This window comes from Passer domesticus, chromosome 1 (genome assembly GCF_036417665.1).
Source record: "Passer domesticus isolate bPasDom1 chromosome 1, bPasDom1.hap1, whole genome shotgun sequence".
Classification (NCBI taxonomy): Eukaryota; Metazoa; Chordata; class Aves; order Passeriformes; family Passeridae; genus Passer; species Passer domesticus.
The window spans coordinates 127142377-127163360 of NC_087474.1; the positions used below are offsets into that span (position 1 = coordinate 127142377).

The following is a 20984-nucleotide window of genomic DNA, read 5'->3' on the forward strand; positions in this document are numbered from 1 at the left end:
CTGATGGTCATACAAATTTTCTATTTTAAATAGATATTTAAGGTCTTATTACAAGAGAAAATTTGGAGGCAAAAAAAGTAAATCTGTCAATCTATCCCTCTTCAGCAGTTTCTCTTCTTTCCAATACATCAAAATGAAAGAAAACCATGACCCAAACCACAAAAAACCCAAAGGCCAAATACAGTATTAGAGAAACCTGCCAGACACAGAACATTACCTAAAACAAACACAGGTAACTACCTACAGCCAATTTATGGAAGTCACCTTTGCTGCAAACAAATAGGTACTTTTTTATCAATTAATTTCTTGCCATTTTTAAACATTAAATAGCACTTGAGCTGGGAAAAAAAAATCACATACATCAAAACTGAAAAATGTATTTAAACCAAGTATATTTTTCACCTATTCTATATCACAACACATTTGTACTGAGCTCTTGCAATCTTAAATTATTGTTTTATTTATTTCAGCACCTTACCAGTTTTTCTTTTCCATCAGAGGGAGAGGCAGAGCAGAACTCCCCACCGACCGGTCGCCAAGTCAGCAGCCTTGAAAACACAACACCAGTCCCAAATTTACTATGTTTCAAATATAAATCAGAACCAACACTCTAAAAAGTCCCCTTCAAGATGGTGTGGGTTTTTGCATTAATTTTAATTCTAAGCGCACTTTGCTTTTTCATCCATGTTTAGAAGTGTAAGTACTGTGTTTGTAAAACTTCAACGTTTCTGCCAACTACCTTGGATATGGACAAGTGGGCTGTATTGAGGTGGATTAGCTTTTCTCAGAAATACTGGATTTGTCTTAAGGCAGTGTTTTAGTGCCATTAGTGGGCCTCTTCTCCCAGACTGCCTTAAGCCTGACCTAGAATAAGGAATGAATCTACTCCAGAAGAAATCACACAAACATTTGAAGATATTGTGCATTCTCTGTCCGGGGTATATTCCAGGATTATGTTTCTAATTCTATTTAAAAATTCACCTCTTCCTCTTAGGATTCATTGCTGTTAGAGGTATCAAATCATTGACAATACTTCTGATCTCTTCCCTGCTGATTTCCTACAGGACACTGCTGTCTTGAGGATCTTAACCTTAGCATTAAAAAATTTCTACACTAATTGTAACTTACTGAGACTGACCGTGCCTGCCAAGAATTGAGGGAAATTGGATTAAATAACCTAAGTTGTCCCATCGCTTCTTGTTCTATCCAATTTACTGCTGCAAAGTAAGATTTTGGTTACTTGTCATTGTAATGACCTCAAACTCCTTAGTCTCAATCTGCATGAGGTAACACATATTGGACATTTGTATCTGCATTTCCTAAGGGAGAGCTTTTACACCAAGTTAATCATCCTAAATAAATATACCACTGATCTCCAGAAAACTGAATACTGGATAACGAAAAAGAAAAATTGGAGATAAGAAAAGACAAAATCTTGAGGCAGGTCATAAGGCAACAAATAAAGTAGAACAGAGAACTGAATTGATTCTTGAAAGCTGCAAGAACATAAATTGAGGCATTGGGATAATGAGCCATTGTGAGTCGGTAGAGGCCAGACCATCACAATTTATGCAAGGGACCAATTCTAACTCTTCAATTTTTTGAAGACAAAGAGGGCACTCACACTGGATTTCTCAGCAACAGAAAGCCAAGACTCGCTCTCATGAAGCTTCAGAAAATTTAAATTAACAAAAAAATATAAACAGAAGAGAAATTAAACTAAAAGAAAAATTAAAGAAACTATTAAAATAAGCAAAAATCAATAGGCTAGATGAGCAAACAGTGAGGTGGATTGAAAACTGACTGAACAGCTAAGCCAAGAGGATGGTGATTAGGTGCACAGAATCTAGCTGGAGGCCAGTGGTACTTCCCAGGATCAATACTGGGCCTGATGTGTCCATCCTAATGACCTGGGTGATGGGGCAGAGAGGACTCTCAGGAAGCTGCATGACACAAAGTAGGAGGAGTGGCTGATACACCAGAGGGTCATGTTGCTATCCCAGAGGGACCTCCACGGGCTGGGGAAATGGGCTGATGGGAACCTTGTGCAGTTCCGTGAGGGAAGAACAAAGTTCTCCACCTGGGGAGGAACGAGGCCATGCCCCAGGACTTGCTGGGGGCTGCCCAGCTGGGAAGCACATGAGTGAGCAGGGGGCCCTTGCTGCAGAGAAAGCAAATGCTACCCTGGGCTCTGTGAGGAGAGCTGCCAGCAGGTGGGAAGGGGACCCTGCCCCTCTGCTCAGCACTGTGGCCAGTCCTGGGCTTCCCCGTTTCAGAGACATGGACCTACTGGAGAAAGCTCTGCAAAAAGCCACAAAGGTGAAGAAGGAACCAGAGCATCTCTCCCATGAGGAGAGTCTGAGACAATGGGGACTGTAGAGCCTGGGGAGGAAAAGGCTCAGGACATCTCATCAACACACTATAAATATCTGAAATGTGGGGGCAAAGCAGAGCCAGGCTTTTTCCAGTGATTCACAATGCCAGGACCAGAGGCAATGGCACAAACACAGGAAGCTCCCTATGAGCAATAGGAAACACTTTTTCACTGTGAGGGTGATCAAACACAAGGCAGAGGTTACCCAGAAAGGCTGTGGAGCTTCCCTCCTTGGAGATATTTGAAAGTCAGGACATGGTCCTGGGAAAAGTGCTCTGGGTGGCCATGCCTAAGCACAGGGGTTGGGCCTCCAAACCTCCAGAGCCCTTTCCAACTTCAGCCATTCTGTGTTAGTATCTTCAGCTATCAACACCTCAGTGATCTGCAAAGCTTGGCAGCAGCATGGTTTGTGGTTTTCTAGTAACTGATCCTTGCAAAAATTGGTAGCTGAGTAAATATTATAGTACATTTTCCAAACAAGGAAATATGATCCACTTTCTTTGCAAAAAAGTAACTTGCCAAAACCAGCAGAGGCTGATACTGTAACTAAGAACTCGTGCAGCCAATGTTGCAGCTCTTAAATTAGAGAAGCTGCACAACACCTGGAAGATATTTCATATGAATGCTAAAAAAGAACAAATGTAACCCCATCTGATCAGACTAATAAGAACTTCTGCCAGAAGACACTCTACACTCCAGAGACTTGCAGCCTCTGACTATTTGAAGACAACTGGCAATAAAGCACTTGCCCATAAAGTTTTCATACACACCACCATGTGATTTGTCTGTCTCCATTTCAACATTAACTACTGTGTTACTTCCAGGCATGGAAAAACAAAGGTAAAGAGATCATTTGCCTTCTCTAAGCTCTGAGGCAGGCACCACAACAAGCTGAGTATTAAAACTGCATTGTCAAAAAAGAAAGCAATAAAAACACTAAGAATGGGAGGGGAGAAAAAGTTCCAGCGGAAAAAAAAAAAAAACAACAAACAACAAACAAACAAAAAACCCCAAAGGCTAATAGAGGGACTAAGAAATAAAATATGAAATGTCAGCCAAACCAGGAGTCTCAGAAAAAGAACCAGATGCCATAAAAAGAGAGGCAAAAAAGAAGTGTCCTCCTAGGACTCAGAAAGAGAAGGAAAAAGAGATGAGTACCCTCACATAAAATCAAAATGAGACTACAAAGGTTGAGAACCTCCCAGAAATTTAAGAAGGAATAATATAATGAAGTTCTCAAAAGATTATATAGAAAAATTAAAAGAGAAATAAAGAGAAAGTAAAAGCAAGGAGATGTGATACTCTCCCAAGGAAAAGAATCCATTTGAGAAGCAGAAAGGCCTCAACATCAAAGCAAATAATGAACATATTTCAAATTAGATATAACTAAAGGCAACAGGAATATTTTGAGGATGTCTAAATATTAAGCTATCCAAAATGCTGCTCTAGAACAGCTTCTAATATTCAATTATAAGAATACCCAGAAATTTAAGTTTTGATCATAAGCTGAAACCAAAGCAAATATTCTGCTAGTGAATATTAACTTCAAAATCTTTCCAAGTATAGGCCATAATAAGTTAGGGTTAATTTGGTTGGACTTCCACATCCAGAGATGTGACTTACAATTTTATTTTTGGCAGTTATCTAAATGCAGAAGTATCTTGCTAAATATTCATATGAATGCTAAATCTTTCAGCTTCATTTTATACTTATTTTTTGATAGAATTAGTTTATACCTACTTACTTTAAAAAAAAGGCGAGGTAGTGACAGATTTTATCTTTTAATGGATTGATGAAGCTCTCTTACAGTGCTATCTGATATACAACTCTACAATTAAGGAAAGACTGACGTGTAGAAGGTTCCTTTAGCTTCAGTTTTCTTCAGGCCTGAAGTAGGTCCCAGAAGCAAGGAATATGAACTGGATGAAACACAGCACTCAGATTGCTGCAGCCTTACTCCAAGAAACCTCACACAGAGTTATTATATGAATGGAAAGAATTACCAAATAACCAAGATGATTTTCATAAAAATATTAAGATTCATATAAACATATGATGGAAATTAACCATCACCACAGAGACTTAAATCTGTGAGATTGTTGCAGTATTTTATGGCAAAAGCTCTGTATGTAATTACAAACAGCAAAGCCTGCATCTTCTATTACAAAAAAGAAAGAAAAAACATACAGATAGGACTTCTCCAAAAATCCAAGACCTTAAAACTGATTCATGTTACATTCTGGGGGTTGTTGGAGAGTTTTTTTGCTTATCTCCTATACAGTATTTTGGTTTTTAACACTTCATCATTAATAACAGAGAAGAATACCTACACCTAATTCATCACCACTTGCAAGTAAGTCTATTTCTCTTTAGTCCTCACTTAACAGCTTTTTGTTCACCCCACCTATGAGATATCTAAGAGTTTGAAATGGGTAAATCATCTATTTAAACTATTTTACAAAGTATAAATAATAACAGTTGTCTTACGCATGAGGGATTGTAGTTTTGAAAATATCCAGCATGCAAGTGCAAGTTTTATCCCAGATTTCTAGGGTAAACTTTTCACCATTAAGGATGACAACATTCTCCAAACAGTTTGTACCAGATCGTGCCAGTTGTTCATTGTCTGTAAGAGACAAACAGGGTATTTGTTCATTCACATTCAACAGAGTAAAATGTTAACATTGTTTTAACATAGTTTGTACAGCTCCTACCTTGCTGCACACACCAATACAGCTGTGCAAATATATCATCCAAAAGAACATCACTAAGTACTTCTAAATACTGTGTAAATACATCACAGATTGCATAAAGTGCATGGTTACAAGTAGTTGTCATCCATTCAGCTTTCTAGGAGTCAAAAAAAAGAAGAGTTACAACCTGAAGGTGAAACTTCTGGACAAACACATAGATGAACATTTGCATTTACTCAATTTGCTTTATAGTGACATGAAATTTATTTCTGCATCTCAAAACATCAAAATTTGGAGCCTTAATTCCTGCTTTGCTAACTAGCAGGTTTAAAAAGAACTACAGGAACAGACAAACAACTGTCTTAGTGTCCAATCCTAGCTCAATGATTTAACACCAAGCTAAAGCTGTGTTTAAGCATTTTCCAGGGAAAAAAAATTAATGAAGTGAGACATGTCCTACTACAAATAGCCAGACAAAGCCTCCCAAACAATTGACAATTTTGATCTAACTTCTAATACTAATATTTTACACATTAGTTACATTTTGAAGCCCACTTCAGTTGTTTTTGAGAGCAGTACCTGGTTCTGGTTTGGCAGATCAAAACCCAAATGGCTGGTCAAAAGTGTGCAATGATAGCACAGTACTGTTTTGTGTGGTTTATGTTTGTTTGTGGGTTGGTTATGGGGTTTTTTGGTTTCAGTTTGCCTGAGGTTTTTTTTTTTGCCTTGTCGTCAAAAATTCTCCTAATTGTGACTTCACTGCTGACTACAAGTCTCACTCAAGTGAGCATGTTGTGTGTATCAGATTCCAAACATCAGGTAAAAGCTACAGTTCTTCTTACAAACCCTAGATACATTGTATTTTATGCTATTCTTCTGCTGTTCCTACTGTAAACTACTAGGTCTTTTACACATATGGCTATAAAAAATGAAAGTGACAACACTTGCCAACAGAATGCCATTAAAACAAAACAAGGCTACTAGAACCACAGGTCACTATCCAAGTTTTGAGGTTTACCCTACATTACTTGACTAAGTTATATTACAGGTTTTCTACTGTAGATGTAGTTCTCATGTAAATTATCTTCCTCCACTTTTATCACCTCAGTCTGCTGTTCTGGCAGTTTCATGTTGTCAAATATCCTGAAGACAATCCGAAACAAATCCTGCCACCAGTGTTTTTCATAAGTATGGCCATATGTCTTCATTATTTCAAACATTACTGTTAAGCCCCTGAAAAGAAAAAAGAACAACTTATACCAAGAGTTACAGAAAGACATGAACAAGACCAAGTTACTACAAATACAGCAGCAATAACAAACTCAAATACTGTTGAGAACATTATACATACACATGACTACACAAAATATAAGTAGAAAATCAGCTTGTAAAAAAGCATTTTATGGTTGCAGGCAATAGCCAAAAATATTTTTGAGAGCTGTGGTAAATTAAAATTAAAATAGTAAATCAACTCTTTTACCAAGGTCCACAAAAATTAATAAACAAATATTTCCAGTTAAAAAGTACAAAAGTCTAGAAACCATTATTAACCTCCACCAGCTATAAAGGGAGTCCAGATGCACAGCTCCCATGCCAATGTGTAAATTTAAAGTTATTTGTGTACAACCCCTCATATTTCACATCAAAACTGTAACTGAATACACTTTACAAGGGGAAAATCATATTCCAGGAAAATAAGCAAGTTTTACATGAAATCAGAGTACAGCTTTGCTTTTTTTAACCATTTCTGCAATCCTCAATCACTTAATGAATCATGGTATAAAATGAATTTTAAAATCCCCAAGGTAAGTGGGATGAGCAAGACAGAATGCAATCACATCTACATAACTTTGTTGTTTATTATAACAGAAAATCAAAATTTCAAATGTACAGAACACAGACTTAATTTCTATATTCCAGTGTCTATTTAAAAGGTGTTTGCTGTTTCCACAGTTATCACCCAAATTAAATACTTAAGTCATTTTACAGTGATTACATTTACCAAGAGTTGTTTTTGTTTCAAAATATAAAGTAAGCCTTTTAAAATTTGAATTACAAATACTGATTGTTACCTGGTTCTTACATCTAATTTGCATCTATTGATGATACAGGATAACTCAAAGAGAATTGGGAACCATCCTCGCACCCACACTCTGTCTTCAGGAGCTACATTCATATCATCACTTGTGTATTCCTTGAATGCCTTCAGAAGGAAACAGTTACACAGTCACAGAAGTTAGATTCTTCAAAATAGTACACAATTTGGACTGTAAGCAACAATCTCTCCTGCAAGAGTATTACATCCTGATACCTCATGAGTTGGCAATCAAAACAGTAACACTGGGAAAGTGAAGTGTTTTTCCAACTAATGCTTAGTTTGATGATGAATAAACTTAAAAAAATAAACAAGATTAGACATTCAAGCACGAGTTTTTGCTTGCAATTCAGTGTGAGTCTCTTGCTCTCATTTTTTTTATAGAGATAGCTCTGAAAGTGAGGACCTAACCATAACATTTTGAGGATATCAATATTTTTGGTTATCCATTTCTTCACATTTCCCTGCAGAGAGCAGATCCTGAGATATGCTGATTTCCAACAGCTCTCAGCAAGTCACCCATTGAACTGGGTGGTAGGGATGGGCAAAGGCAAATAAAAGAAGACTAGGAAAATCACTGATACCTTCAAAGCCTGTGGCATTTTAAAGTAAATTTCTCATTAATCCATGAAACTTGGAGGGAAGCTAGTAAGTGTAGCATAACTCTTTTTTCTCTACAAAAGCCCTTGTAATTTAGTTAACACAGACTATACCTGAGGCCTGTCAGACACGTATTTTGCGCAGTGGCGAATGAGGCGGATCGCTTCCATACTGGTATCTGGAAATGCTGCATTGCAGGCAAATTCAGACAAGCACTTCACTGCATCCTGGAAAGAATCTATGGTTGCTGGGAAGTGTTTTTCAAACACGATTGCTGAGAGAAAAGTGTGAACAGGAGAAAAAAAAAAAGTGTCATGCTTTAAAATCTATTAATTCTAATATGAACTGTCTGTAACAGAAGTCATGAGAGACTGGTTCATTGATTGGTACTGTCAAATGCCTGAGATGAAAGAAAAATAAAGAACAAGAAGTAATAAAAAAAAAAATTTCCCAGAGGGCATTTCATTTTGACAGTGAGTATTTTAAATAAATTAAGGTAGCACCTGGACTAAAGCAGGGAAATGTAACAGTTAAGCGAGACTAGAGCAATAGGCTTACTGTTTAACACTAGTCTGTGTCACCACAGCTTAAGAGGGACACATGAAGTATGGAGTTCCATCTACTAATGGACCTCCTCCCCAGCAACAGGCTGCCTTGTTTTTAAATAGCTGCCTTTGAAGAAAATAAAAAGTGCTTCATCAAAGATGAAATAGTTTCATAAACTTGCAGATGTTCAGACAGAATAAAGAGATCCCTTAAAGCCTGGGATCTAGATTAGAACAAAGAGAGAAAGAAGAAATTATCATAGTGCCTCCCTAGATCAGCACTTTCTCCTACACAGGCCTTACACAAGCACAATTCAGAAAAACAAGAGAAAGATAAGTAAACAACCTATTAGTAAAATATGTATATAGGCTTTTTTTGGTTTTTTTTGGTTTTTTTTTTTTGCTAGGGGAAACCCCAGAATACTTCACTTAAATAAAAATGTACACACTAAATAGAATTATCTAAGGCCTAAGTTATTTTACTACAGAATGCAACAAACAGACAAATTTTTTTAAAAAAGGCAAAAAAGAAAACCAGTTAACTCTAATCTTATTGAATGACTTTGGTAAGCATTTTCCCCGAGAAGTGATTGGAAAGTGTAAATCGCTGGTTCCAAGACATGAAGCAGGCTCTACTATGCAGGCTGTCAGTCCACAGACAAAGCTTCTTGGGCTCTGGAGTGACACTCGCTTCCATGATGTCTGAATGTTGTTCATACTCACTGACAATGTGTCCTGTAGTCTGGAATGCCAGTTCCACTATACTTTCATCCTGATCTGAGGCTGCCAGATGAAACACTGAAAAAATGTTTTTCCAGCCAGAACGAATGTTAGCAGCCTGGGAATTCACCATCTGTGCAATACACCGTACAACCATGTCTCGGATAGTAGGAGACCTAAATTAGGACAATAAACAATATTTTTTTCAACTAAATTACATAATCAATTACAATAGTATAATTCTCTAACGACTGATTTTACAAAAGCAATTTGAAACATTAATTGCAGAAGTTGATGCTTGTGATCCCAGGCAATTCAGTTAATTGTATGTTATTACCTGTTTCTCTTCATGATATGTTCAAATGGTCTTAGGAAGTCCTTCTGGAATCGGAAATTAGCAAGTTCTCCTTTTTCCAAGAACTTCATTGACAATTGCCTTAATGAGTCTACTGCAAAAATAGCTACATCTTCATTGGGATTGCAGCCAACCTGAGAATGTAGAATAGAAATGCAGAGTAAGCTTGCATCAGAATTCATATGGATTCAGCACAAGCTGCCTTTACAGTTGATAACAGAGAACTAAGCAGTACTGAAAAATTAACAAAATTAAACAGAAGTCAATTCCAGAAACCACACTGTTTATGCAATTCAGTAATCCCTAATTCCAGCTAATTTCTATGTTAAATAATCCGGCATTTAAAACCTCCTAAAAATAAGCAAGCCATCTAAAAAAAGACTTCAACAGCTGTATTAAAAATGCATGTCAAACATTCATTTGATAAAGAGTCAATTTAGACTTGAAGACAACCTCTTAAACCAAGCATCATGAAACACCCCAAAAATAACGGCAAAAACTAACAGCAGCCAGTTTACCATGACTCAGGTCATGGTGAATAACTTAATGTAGATTTTTGTTTTTATATTTATTATACTGTGTACCTCTGCCTTCTCACAGGTCTTTCCAGCTTGACAATTTTTGTTGGTTTAAGCTTACAGAGAAGGACAGAAAAACCACTCTGATTCATATATGCAGGATCTTCCAATAAATCTCAAAATAATCTGTATAAATAACTGAAGGAGTATGCACTATAAGCATTAACAGGGATACCTTATTAAAATGATCACCAATAACTTCCCAGATCCTAGACCACTGCAACCGTATCCGGCCCATGTTGTAATAAGAAATCTCTACTATCTTCTGCAGACTAAACATCCGAGGGTGGGTAGCAGACAGCAGCTCATCCATAGACACAGCACAAAGCCAGCGAACGAAATCCACTGTTGAATGACCACAGATTTTAATGCAATATTTTTCCAAGGTTTAGTTTACAGGGGTGGGGAGGGGTAAGGAAGAGATGAAACCTACCAATAGCATTTCCATCCAACCTTGTAGATCCCGTAAATATTCTGTAAAGTGCAGTTAAAGACATGGTTAAAATTTAGTAAGAAAAGCATCTGTTAAATGTACTCAAGCTTCCTTGTCTTATTTTTCTTAATATATAGACAGTCTCTGATTACTTTTATTGTGAAAAACAATTAGTTTTTCACAATTGTAAAGACACAGTGTGAATACTGTCAGCTTTTATCATCCCTGATTGAAATACAGAACTCAAATGTCTCCAGAGTGCATGGAGTAAAGTAGATATTTGAAACACTTCCCATTATGAAGCAGGGAGGGACACTGCAAACGTAAACAGCTATGGTGTGTGTGACATCAAGCTTCCAGTGCACTCGATGTGATTTTACTGCAAGACAACTTTTCATTGATCTTGCTGCCTGTACTTCAACCATGGAAATATTTGTAAGTCTTCAAAATGATCCCTCTTCACCAATTTTGACAACCTTAAGAAAATTGTATGTTCTGATTTCTCAGATGCTGAGCAAGCAAGATCCATGAACACCAGTCTGATCACTACTGTATGATATAAACAGAGAATGTTCATAATACGCATTCTGCCTAGCCAAATCCAGTTAAAATAAATGTGATTCATAGAACGGAAGGCTGGAATAACAATTTTGGTCATTTCAGACAATATCTACATAACCTAGAGGAAAGCAGGGAGTCAGTAATTACATTTAGGAGAAAAAGAATCAGACAATAATGCCCTCAGTATTAAGGCAAAATGAGATTTGCAATCTGTTACTATATACAGCAAATCAAGATTCAGCAGACACTACAGCAGACTCTATTCTGTAAGTCTTCTGCAGTTATTTTTTTATCAGTAAATAAGCTTCTTGTCTAATATTTGCCCTACTCCTTGCACAAATACCCGTGATACAAAAAAAATCCATCCCTCCCCAGCTGAAAAGCAATTTTCTATGGTAGTTTTTATGTAGGCTTTTTCCAAATAAATTAATAAATTAGTAAGGTCCTTTTCTTAGCAGAGGGTATTCAAATACTGCCTGAAGAACTTCGGGTGGCAAAAAGAAATTGAATACAGTACCTGTCTACAGCAACAACAACACTTTGGGAGCTAGTTTCACCAATGGACTCCTGAATACTTGCTATCTGCTTCCAATCCACGTTTCCACCAACTACAAAAAAATTGAACAATGGGTAAGAAAGAATACAGAATGGGTTGGGAAGAAAGAGGAATAAAAGTTGTGCCACTATCACTATAATTAAATATCTTTTTAATTCACAAAAAAGGGAAGCACATTATGAATTTGCCTTGCATGAGCTGGCCATCTCAGTGAACAGTTGCATGTTGGTGTAAGTCCTAATTATCCTTATTACCTAATTATTATATCTCTATCCATGTATAAATTATATTAGTCCCCCAGAACTGTCCACATTTGGAGCAACAGATAGAAGTGAAAAAATAAAACCCACAAGAACCACCTTTTTTTCCTCAATTTTTCATTGAAACTAGTAATCTTGCCACTTAGAACACATAACATATGACAGAATATACCTTAGAGGAGAATTTTTCACACTTTATTAGCATCAAGTGAGTAAATCCAACCCAAAAGATTTTATTTCTTATCATTCAGGAAGAAGAGCTTCCACCAAAATTCCATCTTTAAGCAACATCTCAATTACAGCAACATTATCACTCAAAAATAGAGAGTAATATCTATTAATAAAACCAGCAATTTTTTTTTTTGGAGACTTGAAACTGCAACTCACATCTGGGAAAGCTCATATGAACAAACTGCTAACTTTGCAGTGAGAAAAATTCTGAATTTTTAGCAATCTCCAAACTCCTATTGAACCACCATCAAAAAAAGAGCAGGAATCTTGCGATCACTTTGGGTAATTCCACATGAGCTGTATGGAGGGCTTTTTTTATTTTTAAAGCAATATAGAAAAGAACAAAAGACTGAAAGAAGGCAAGTAGTTCTGATCTCAGAGGTTTGCTGAGAGAAAAACTTCTTTTGTTTCAGCCTGGCTCAGACTCTTGATGGGTTCCATCCACACTTGGAGGTGGCTGGAGATGACTGTCGGTCACATAACCTGACCTACATGAAGTACTTTTCCAGGGCATTTATGAAACAACTTTTCTGTACATAAAGATGTAACCTCATGCTAGTATCTCAGCAACGTATGGATTTGATCAAGACTTCTCCTGTAAGCACACAAGCACACTTGTGTCAATTAGCTCAAATCTTGGTAACGAGTCAGCTAAGAAACAAACGAGCAGCAGAGTGTGAAGAGAATTTTTGAAGGGCTATTTCCAAGGAGTCAGAGCCTCAACCAGCTTTACCAGCTTACATGAGAATTCCTTGTTATCACAGGATTTGTAATTGAATGCTTAAAAACCTGAACTTACACTCTAACAGCTGCGAAATCTTTTACAATCAAACACAGGAGTCAGCTAGGTAACTCTGCTTTACAAAAAAGAGATTTCTCAGATTTTCCCTCTCCAAATAGGATTTCTGGGTGCCCAGGAGGCATACTTTGGCTATGACCTACTCACAGCAGCAGGTTTTGTCTTCCAACTTTGTGAACAGAAACTGACATAGAAGAAATGTGAATTTCACAATTACAACTCCAAGTAAGGCAACATTCCTACACAAGGAGCAACAGATTAGATGCTTATTCATTCACTTTTACAACCCCCATGCTTGTGATGTTTTGAATTTCCAAGTACAACAAAAAAAGGGTCACAACAGGAAGGCAATACAAGAGATAAAGGCATTTGGATGCAGATGCCTGAACAGCCACACCTGAATCCTTGCAGAGACAGTAAATGAGCAAAGGAGCTTTTGTTTTTTTCAAAAAACACATTAACTTCAGCAAGAAGAGTGAGTGCTGCTGCTTATCCACATCTGATTTTGCAACTAGGTCTGCAAGATGGAGCTTCTTGTGTCACCAGACTGCAACTTGACTCACTCTAAACAACTATTTTCCTGTAGAATATGTGTCTGTGTATATGGACATACACATTATGTCTTCTTCACAGGAGTTTAGGTTTATAGAAAGCTTGCTTAAAAACCATAGTTCCCATGCATACTTTGGAGTAATCAGAAAATTAAACTATCTGCAAAAAAGGATTTGTGGAAAGAAGTGGAATAACTAAAACATTTGAGAAAATGTTCTAACAGCCCCATAGTGCATAAAAACCAAGCTAAGCATTTTCCTATAAGACTGAAGCAACCTTATTAAAAAAAAAAAAAAAAATTACTATAGAAGAAGAAAAACTGTCTGAGAGTACACAAAGCTGGATGATTAAGACTAGTCTGGGGGCTAAGATCAGGGGAAACAGAAAATTACCATTACTCAAAAAAATTACATTAAAAACTGAGGGAAGACAAAGCTTTTGTTTGGCCGTGAGTGAAGTTCAAAAGGCAAGAGATACTGAGCATCACACTACAACTGAAACTTTCTCATAGTCAGAAAGACTTGTCACTTTGATGCTTCCAGAGTTTTTAAATACCCTACGCCTATATATCTTTAACTGTGTTCCCACTTAACCAAATAAACAACCCCCCCAACATTCTCAAGTTAAATTTAAGGTAAGTCCTATACTTATCTAGGAAGATAAGAAACAATCTCATTTTTGCTCAAGCCTAAAAAGGGCACTTTACTGAGTACCAAAGTAACCAGAAGAAATGGAATTTCAGAATTTAAGCTAAATTTAATCTCCCACTCAGTCTGAATGCTGTGTATTTCTCACAAAGCTCCACAACAGATGCTTAACCTACACATATTGACTTGCTCGCTTGGTAAAGTACTTGGCACACTAACGTTGCAATATTATTAAACCTGGTCATACCATCTGCAATCCATTTTTAGTTGGAAAGAGATATTTTAATAGAAGTAAATAATATATATAATCTTCTTACATTTTCCACCCTAACAATAATAACAGAGCAAACTAAATATTCCAGAAATTGGAGTAAGTCTATTCAAAGCATAAGTTTTACAAAGACTACTTCATGGTCTTTTGTCAGAAATTCACATAAAAACACAGAACAAATTTAAATAGTTCTCTGAAAGAAACCAGTTAAATGAAATACTTAATATCTGCATCACTTACCCAGTCCCAGCCCCACAAATTCATCAGGTGCCTGATCTTTTGTTCCAGTAAAAGAACCTTCCCTGCCACGCACTGTCCCTGAGATGTAGCGAGGTTTTACTCCAGTTCCTATTAACTGTGCCAGTTCAAGTTGACTGATGCATTTCAGAATCTATTCCAGAGAATAAAGAAGTTGTTTACCAACAAAAAGCAGTTTGAAATACTAAAAAGCAAGTAAAGATTGTTAGGAAAAAAAAAAATTCCAATACTTGACTCCAAAAATCTGTTTTTTTGTCCAAAATGAATATATATTTAAATAGTACTGGATTAGTCTCTCTCAGTTTTATTTCTCACTTAGACATGTTTTGCTACTTTAGTAAGTACACATGCGCTTACCTAAACCCCACTGTGTTTATGCACAAACAAGCACACTACTGTGTTGAAAATCAGTGAACATGCTGTCTTACAGTTTAAGGACAAATCACTTTTACCTCATGCCAAGAATTTCCTAAGTAGTTTCCATCTGTATGAGCCACTGTGATGAGAGTTTTAATGGTGTCAATGTTCTTCTGCTTCATTTCAGTAATACCAGAACTCACTGTAAGCAATGTAAATCTTGCTAATGCTTGAACATAGGCATCTCTTTCAAGCTGCAAAGGGGAAGGAAAGAAACACAAGTCTCATAAACATTTTTGCCATTTCTTGTTCTTAGTACAATCTGGGTGACTTCATCAACTATACCATTTACCTTTCTCTTCCTAGAACTGAATTTCCAAAGCATAGTGAAAATATCTCAAGTTCTTCACCAGTAAGAAGATATCTGTGGGATGAAACCGGGTTCCTTCTATTCAGGAACATGAAAGGTAATGTCTGACAGCATAAAACACATAAATGTGTTTATGTTTCTGGTTTGGTCTTTTTTGGGGAAAACAGGATGCTGTTTCAGAAGAAATGCTGCTACTTAGCTAAGTACCTACCCTGAAAATGTTGCCTTAAGCAGACTCACTGAAGCTTTAGCATTTTTTGGTCAACAATATCTAAAAAATGTATCTAAAAGGCCTGTTATGCCAATTCTATGGAATTACTCAAAACATTTTTGATTCAATTTGCACCATTTGGAGCATCTCAGAAGCTTCTGAAGCAAGTGTCATGGGTAAACAGCAAGTCACCAAAATCTAAACAGAGCTCACAAAAGAAAAATCCCAGTTACCTGATTTTAAGTGTATGGTATCTAAAGACAAAGGGAACTCCTCAGATCTCACATTCTCACATGAACCAATTACAATGGTAAAAAAAGGATTACAGTTGAGCCCACAATGAAGTTTATTCTTCTGTTATATATAAACTGAAGGCTGTAAAGTGAAATGGTTGTACACCAGATAAACAAATGACAATTACAAAATATATTTAACTGTTTGGATATTTAGGGCTATTTTTAAGTAAAAAATCATTATGCACAGAAAACAATGAAATATTAGAAAAACCAATCCCAGGAAGAACAGGATTCCACAGAGAAAATACTAACACCCCAACAGTGGGCTGTGGTAGAAGGGACAGACTGCCACTGAGCCACTGACTACAGAATAGCTGCCACATTCAAACCCAACCATCACTGCAGGGTACACTGGCAAAGGCAAAGAAAATTATGTAGAAGCACAGAAAAACGAAGTCTCAAAGAAAGAGTACTAAGCAATGAAGCTCTAGAGTCTACAGACTGCGTATTTTCTGTAAAAACAAAACATTTTCAGTCCTACTCATTCATGCAGGTATTTCCCCCTCCCCCCTTTTTCTAAACCAGCACAGTAGAAGACAAACAACTAAACAATGTGTCCATCACCCAGAAATTTAAACTTGATGATATAAGTACATTAAGTACATCCTTTTGATGCATATCTTTTTTCAGATGCTTAAAGACAAAAGTCAGACTGTGTGATAAGTCCAAGATTAAAAGTATAAATAATTAAAACCAGAATCTATAATTGAGCTTTTAGAGGTGAACATGCGTAACTTAAACTATATTGTGTACTTTGGAAATTTTCTTAAAATTAAAGGAATCCAGGTCCCTCCATTATCTCTCAAGGTGTGTAAATGTTAACTCTTAATAGACACCAATCTTAATTTCATAATGAAAATTGTAAAGTTGCCATCACCACTTAAGCACGTGAGGAAAAACTTCATTCCAACAGGAAACATCCTTAAATCAGCTCAAGTACTCATATGCCAGTCTACTTCAAACCATCAGAGCTATCTGGTGTCTGCAGTCAGACAATATCCCATCTAACCAAGACCTTGTGAATTGGAACCATTCTGTAATACTGAAATCATCAACAAACCAGTACTGTTTCTAATTATATCAACGAAACAGAATTGCCACAGAAAACCAAGAAGTAATAATGCTTTTACTGAAAAAGCAATGCTTCCCATTTTCTGAAATTTAAAATATTGTTTTTGGAACACCTCCAATTCAATCATATCCCAAACCAATGGAAGGGTACAACCAAATCATAAGGATCTTAGAGCAAACACGTCCTTGATCTCCCCAGCAAAGCTGACCACTGCAGGACTGGGAGCTAAACTCTGCAGCTGCTGAAACTGGTATTGGTACCAGTTCCACTTTTGCAGCTTAGAAACAAAAGTAACTGGAGGGTGTTTCAATGACCACCTGCAGGCTCCAAGGAAGGCTTTGTTAATTACATTTTTAAGTCTGTTCAACTCAGGAACAGGTGGTCATGCAGAACTTAGAAGGAAAGAAGCCTCACATGATCTCAAATGGGCTTTTTAAAGCAGCTGTATCACAGTTCCTGATGTGCTTTTTCACATTAGTGGTAGAAAGTTACCTAACTTGCCAAATACAAATACAAGGGGGAAAGGAAGGAAAGCATTCCTTATTGTATCATAGTTCAATATCTTCTATTTAGTTTCATACAGATGATTTCTGAGTTGGTGTGTGTTCTCTTGGTAAGCATTTTCAACATACACATGAAATAACACAAAGCCAAACATAAGGATTTTGCCTGTCCCTCTCTTCAGCTGTGTCTATAACAGACTTATGGCAGACCAGTACTCCATTTATTAACTAATAATCTTCAATAACATAGTTGTACCTTCCCTACCATTGGTTTCTAAATAGAAAAACAAAAGCCAGAAAAAGCCCAAGTTTAATCACCACTGCCCTCTGGAGCCAGGGAGTCTGGCATTCTTGGCATTGCACTTCATGCAAAATCCATTCATTCATTACATCAAAATTTTACACACAGAAGTTTTCAGTGCCATAACTATTAAAAGGGTAACCATTTATAGACATCTTGGATTAGTATAATCTCTCTGAAGTTGAAAACAGTGTTTCAAATACAGTGCACAGAGATACTATGTTTACAGGACAGAGATGCTAATTTTATAAAACAGCACAACATCTAAGCAGCTTTGTAACAACGCTCGAAATAAAATGCTTTGACGTAAAAGTACTCAATTTCTAGGGAAACAAACATCCGGTGCAGAGGTATGGAAGCACTTACCAAAAAACACCAGGAAAAATAAAGGTCACTTCATGTACACTTCCAGTCAAATATCAGATGAAATAGTATTGTCAGAATAGTACTGCCTCTATCTATTGCAGTGCACAGCTTCAGCAGCAAGGACACTTAGAATCCCACTAACATCTTGCTGGTACATAAATCAAATCATTGTCTCAATCTTACATTTTTTACCTGAATGTTGAAAATGCAAGCAATCCGGATTGCACATCGTATACCCTCCAAACAAAGAGAGGCAACTTCGGTGTCATCACAGTCCTGCAGACCCACACTGAAGGCAGCCAGGAAAGGCGTCCATGCCAACTGCAATGCATGCAAAGCAAGTGTTATATCAGCAACTGTTGGTACTTGAAGGGAATGTTACAGTTTCACCATCTTGCTGAAGTGTAAATTCCGTTCTTAACTTACATAATCAACCTTGAAGCTGTCTTTTGACAAAAAGGAAACAGAATATACAGACATGAAACGTAACAGTAGAAGTGTGGTTAGAAGAAACATGAGACACAGAATGAGGCAGAAGTAACGCAGAGTGGAGCTCCCCTCAAAAGCACTTGTCCTCTCCCTCAGCTACAAACACAGGCATCTTCAGATAGTTGTAAAAACCAAATCCTAAAGCTATGTCAATTAGATATCTGGTAAGAGTTTCAGCATTCCCAGGATGACATTTATCTTTGCATATTGAAAAATAGAGTGAAGAGTTATTGTAATAACCAACACACCATATAACAGATTTATGACGAAAAGCACATACTTAAGTAAGACTAGCTTATCCTGACAACACCAGAAAAAACAACAACAAAAAAAGGGAGTGAAGTAAAAATAAGGCAAACTTTATTAATCACACTAAAATTACAGTAAGCTAACAACAACAAAATACAGGGCATAACTCTTGCCTTATCTCTCTGCTACTAATTTGGTTGCTCTTCTCCCTCCACCTTTCTGCCTAAGCCACTACAGATGTTTCCCATTCCTCTTGCCTTAGGTGGCACTGAGTACTGCAAGAGACCACACAGTCCTTTCCTTCACACAGCTCCCTCTCCCAAAGGAGGAAAGAAACAATGCAGAGGATCCTGCTGTAACTACACAGAGTTATGGAGAGGAAACACCACGGAACCCAGAATGATTTTAGAAATAGTTTTACCTGAAGTCACCCCAGATGAAATACAGAGTCAATGAGCACAGCAAGGAGCAATAGATTTCACACTTAATTTCATAATAAAATGATGCACCACAAAGGTTTGGTTTCATTTAACCCAACAGCTCCAAAAGCACTACCTTCAAAATGCATTTACTGCCTGCACATTTCAAACTGTAACTGTGAGACAGTATTAAAGGCATTGGATGAATTCATAGATTCAGGATTTAATTCCATACTGTATCACCTTTAAAGGTCCCTTTCAATCCAAACTATTCTATAATTTTATGTTCAGAAATGTGTATTTTTTCCCAATGCCTTCCTAACTTTCCCTGCTATTGTAACCAAAACTAATCTTAAAAAAATCACAAAACTGAAATAATTTCTTAAGAACTATCTAACAGTCTGTATACTGTGCTTTGTAACTACATGTACGCTGTTATTTGTAGGCTGAAATAGGTGAAAATGAAGCCTCAAAACCAGACAATAAATTCTGGGCTGCTTAGATAGGTGCATAAAGTGAACTTTTTCTGTCTTAAAAATTCAGCAAATGTATCTGTAAACACAGTTACAATGATCAATTTTATGTGGACATCAATGGGTGAGATACCCAGAAATCTGTAAATTTTTACTGAAAATTTAAGTCTAAATAAAAAAAAAGTGAAATTAGGTATTCAAATTCCACAGTTCTTACTTGTTTTTTGAGTTTATGAACATCCTCAAGTAACAACTTCTTATTTTTTGTACCTTCATGAAATATGTTTAGGGTCTTAATTTAACCAGTGCTTCGTATTTTGCTCCTTTGAAAATACACTTTTCAGACAGTAAAGGGTAGGAAGTATTAGGGCTGATATCCTGAAGAAAATCACACCATGAATTTTACAGATGCCTGCATGTGAATTATTTAATTTCAGCCTTCAGGAAGTCAACAGAGAGAAAGTATAGTATATCTCTGCTATGTGACACCTAAAAGTAAATTTTTAACAAGGTCTGTGCTTAGTATTCCTCCATACAAATCAAATACTATGCTAGTTTTTTAAATAAGGCGACAACTTGCAATTTTGCCTCACAGACAGAAATCTTACACAGAGATCCTCAGCGTGCCCAGGTGGCCAAGAAGGCCAGTGGCATCCTGGCTGGTATGAAGAATAGTTTGGCCAGCAGGACCAGGGCAGTGCTCTGTACTCAGCACTGGTGAGGCCACACTTTGACTCCTGTGTTCAGTTCTGGGCCCCCACTGCACGAAAGGCATGGAGGTGCTGGAGTGAGTCCAGAGAAGGACAATGGAGCTGGTGAAAGAGATGGGAGTTGGTCCCAAGTTACTTGGGAGTTCTCCCAAGTAACAAGGGAAAGGATGAGAGGATGAGAGCACGTGGCCTCAAGTTGCACCAGGAGAGGTTTACACTGAATATTAGGAAAAATTCCTTCATAAATGCAATTGACAAAAAAGTTGGAACAAGTGCCCAAGGAAGTAGTGCAGGCAGCAACCCTGGAAGCATTTAACAGACACGTAAATGCAGCACTTCAGGTCATGGTTTAGTGGCAGACTTGGCAGCACTGGGTCAACAGCAGGACTCAAAGCTTTTAAGAGTCTATTTCAACCTAAATGTTTCTATGCTTCTTGGGCCTGGAGCTCCACCTAACCTCATAGCACATCCCCCCAGGGAAGCATTTGTTTATTCAGTGGTAGTGGTCTGAGATTACTTCCCTGAAGCAGTTCACAAAGGGGTCATGTGAGCACCATGACTTGAACAGGGGCACAAACAAGAGTATGGTAAAGCTGTAACAATTTATCTCAATGGCAGATGACTGCTGTGAGTTAGGTAT

General features: G+C 37.1%; 1 protein-coding gene across 3 annotated transcripts in view; it reads right to left on the reverse strand.

The window, feature by feature from the left end:
* Nucleotides 1-20984, reverse strand: part of ARFGEF1 (ADP ribosylation factor guanine nucleotide exchange factor 1) — an 84281-nt gene that overhangs the window by 6565 nt on the left and 56732 nt on the right. For 2 of the 3 annotated variants that reach the window (XM_064388337.1, XM_064388318.1), the window contains 14 exons: nt 18188-18325; nt 14981-15139; nt 14511-14661; nt 11472-11562; nt 10394-10434; nt 10136-10305; nt 9365-9516; nt 9031-9203; nt 7876-8036; nt 7140-7270; nt 6171-6300; nt 5089-5224; nt 4862-5000; nt 479-548 (listed from right to left, as the gene is read on the reverse strand). In XM_064388337.1, the coding sequence (XP_064244407.1) occupies nt 479-548; nt 4862-5000; nt 5089-5224; nt 6171-6300; nt 7140-7270; nt 7876-8036; nt 9031-9203; nt 9365-9516; nt 10136-10305; nt 10394-10434; nt 11472-11562; nt 14511-14661; nt 14981-15139; nt 18188-18325 (1842 nt within the window). The remainder of the gene's footprint in view (nt 1-478; nt 549-4861; nt 5001-5088; nt 5225-6170; nt 6301-7139; nt 7271-7875; nt 8037-9030; nt 9204-9364; nt 9517-10135; nt 10306-10393; nt 10435-11471; nt 11563-14510; nt 14662-14980; nt 15140-18187; nt 18326-20984) is intronic. The other variant, XM_064388327.1, reaches the window with a different exon arrangement.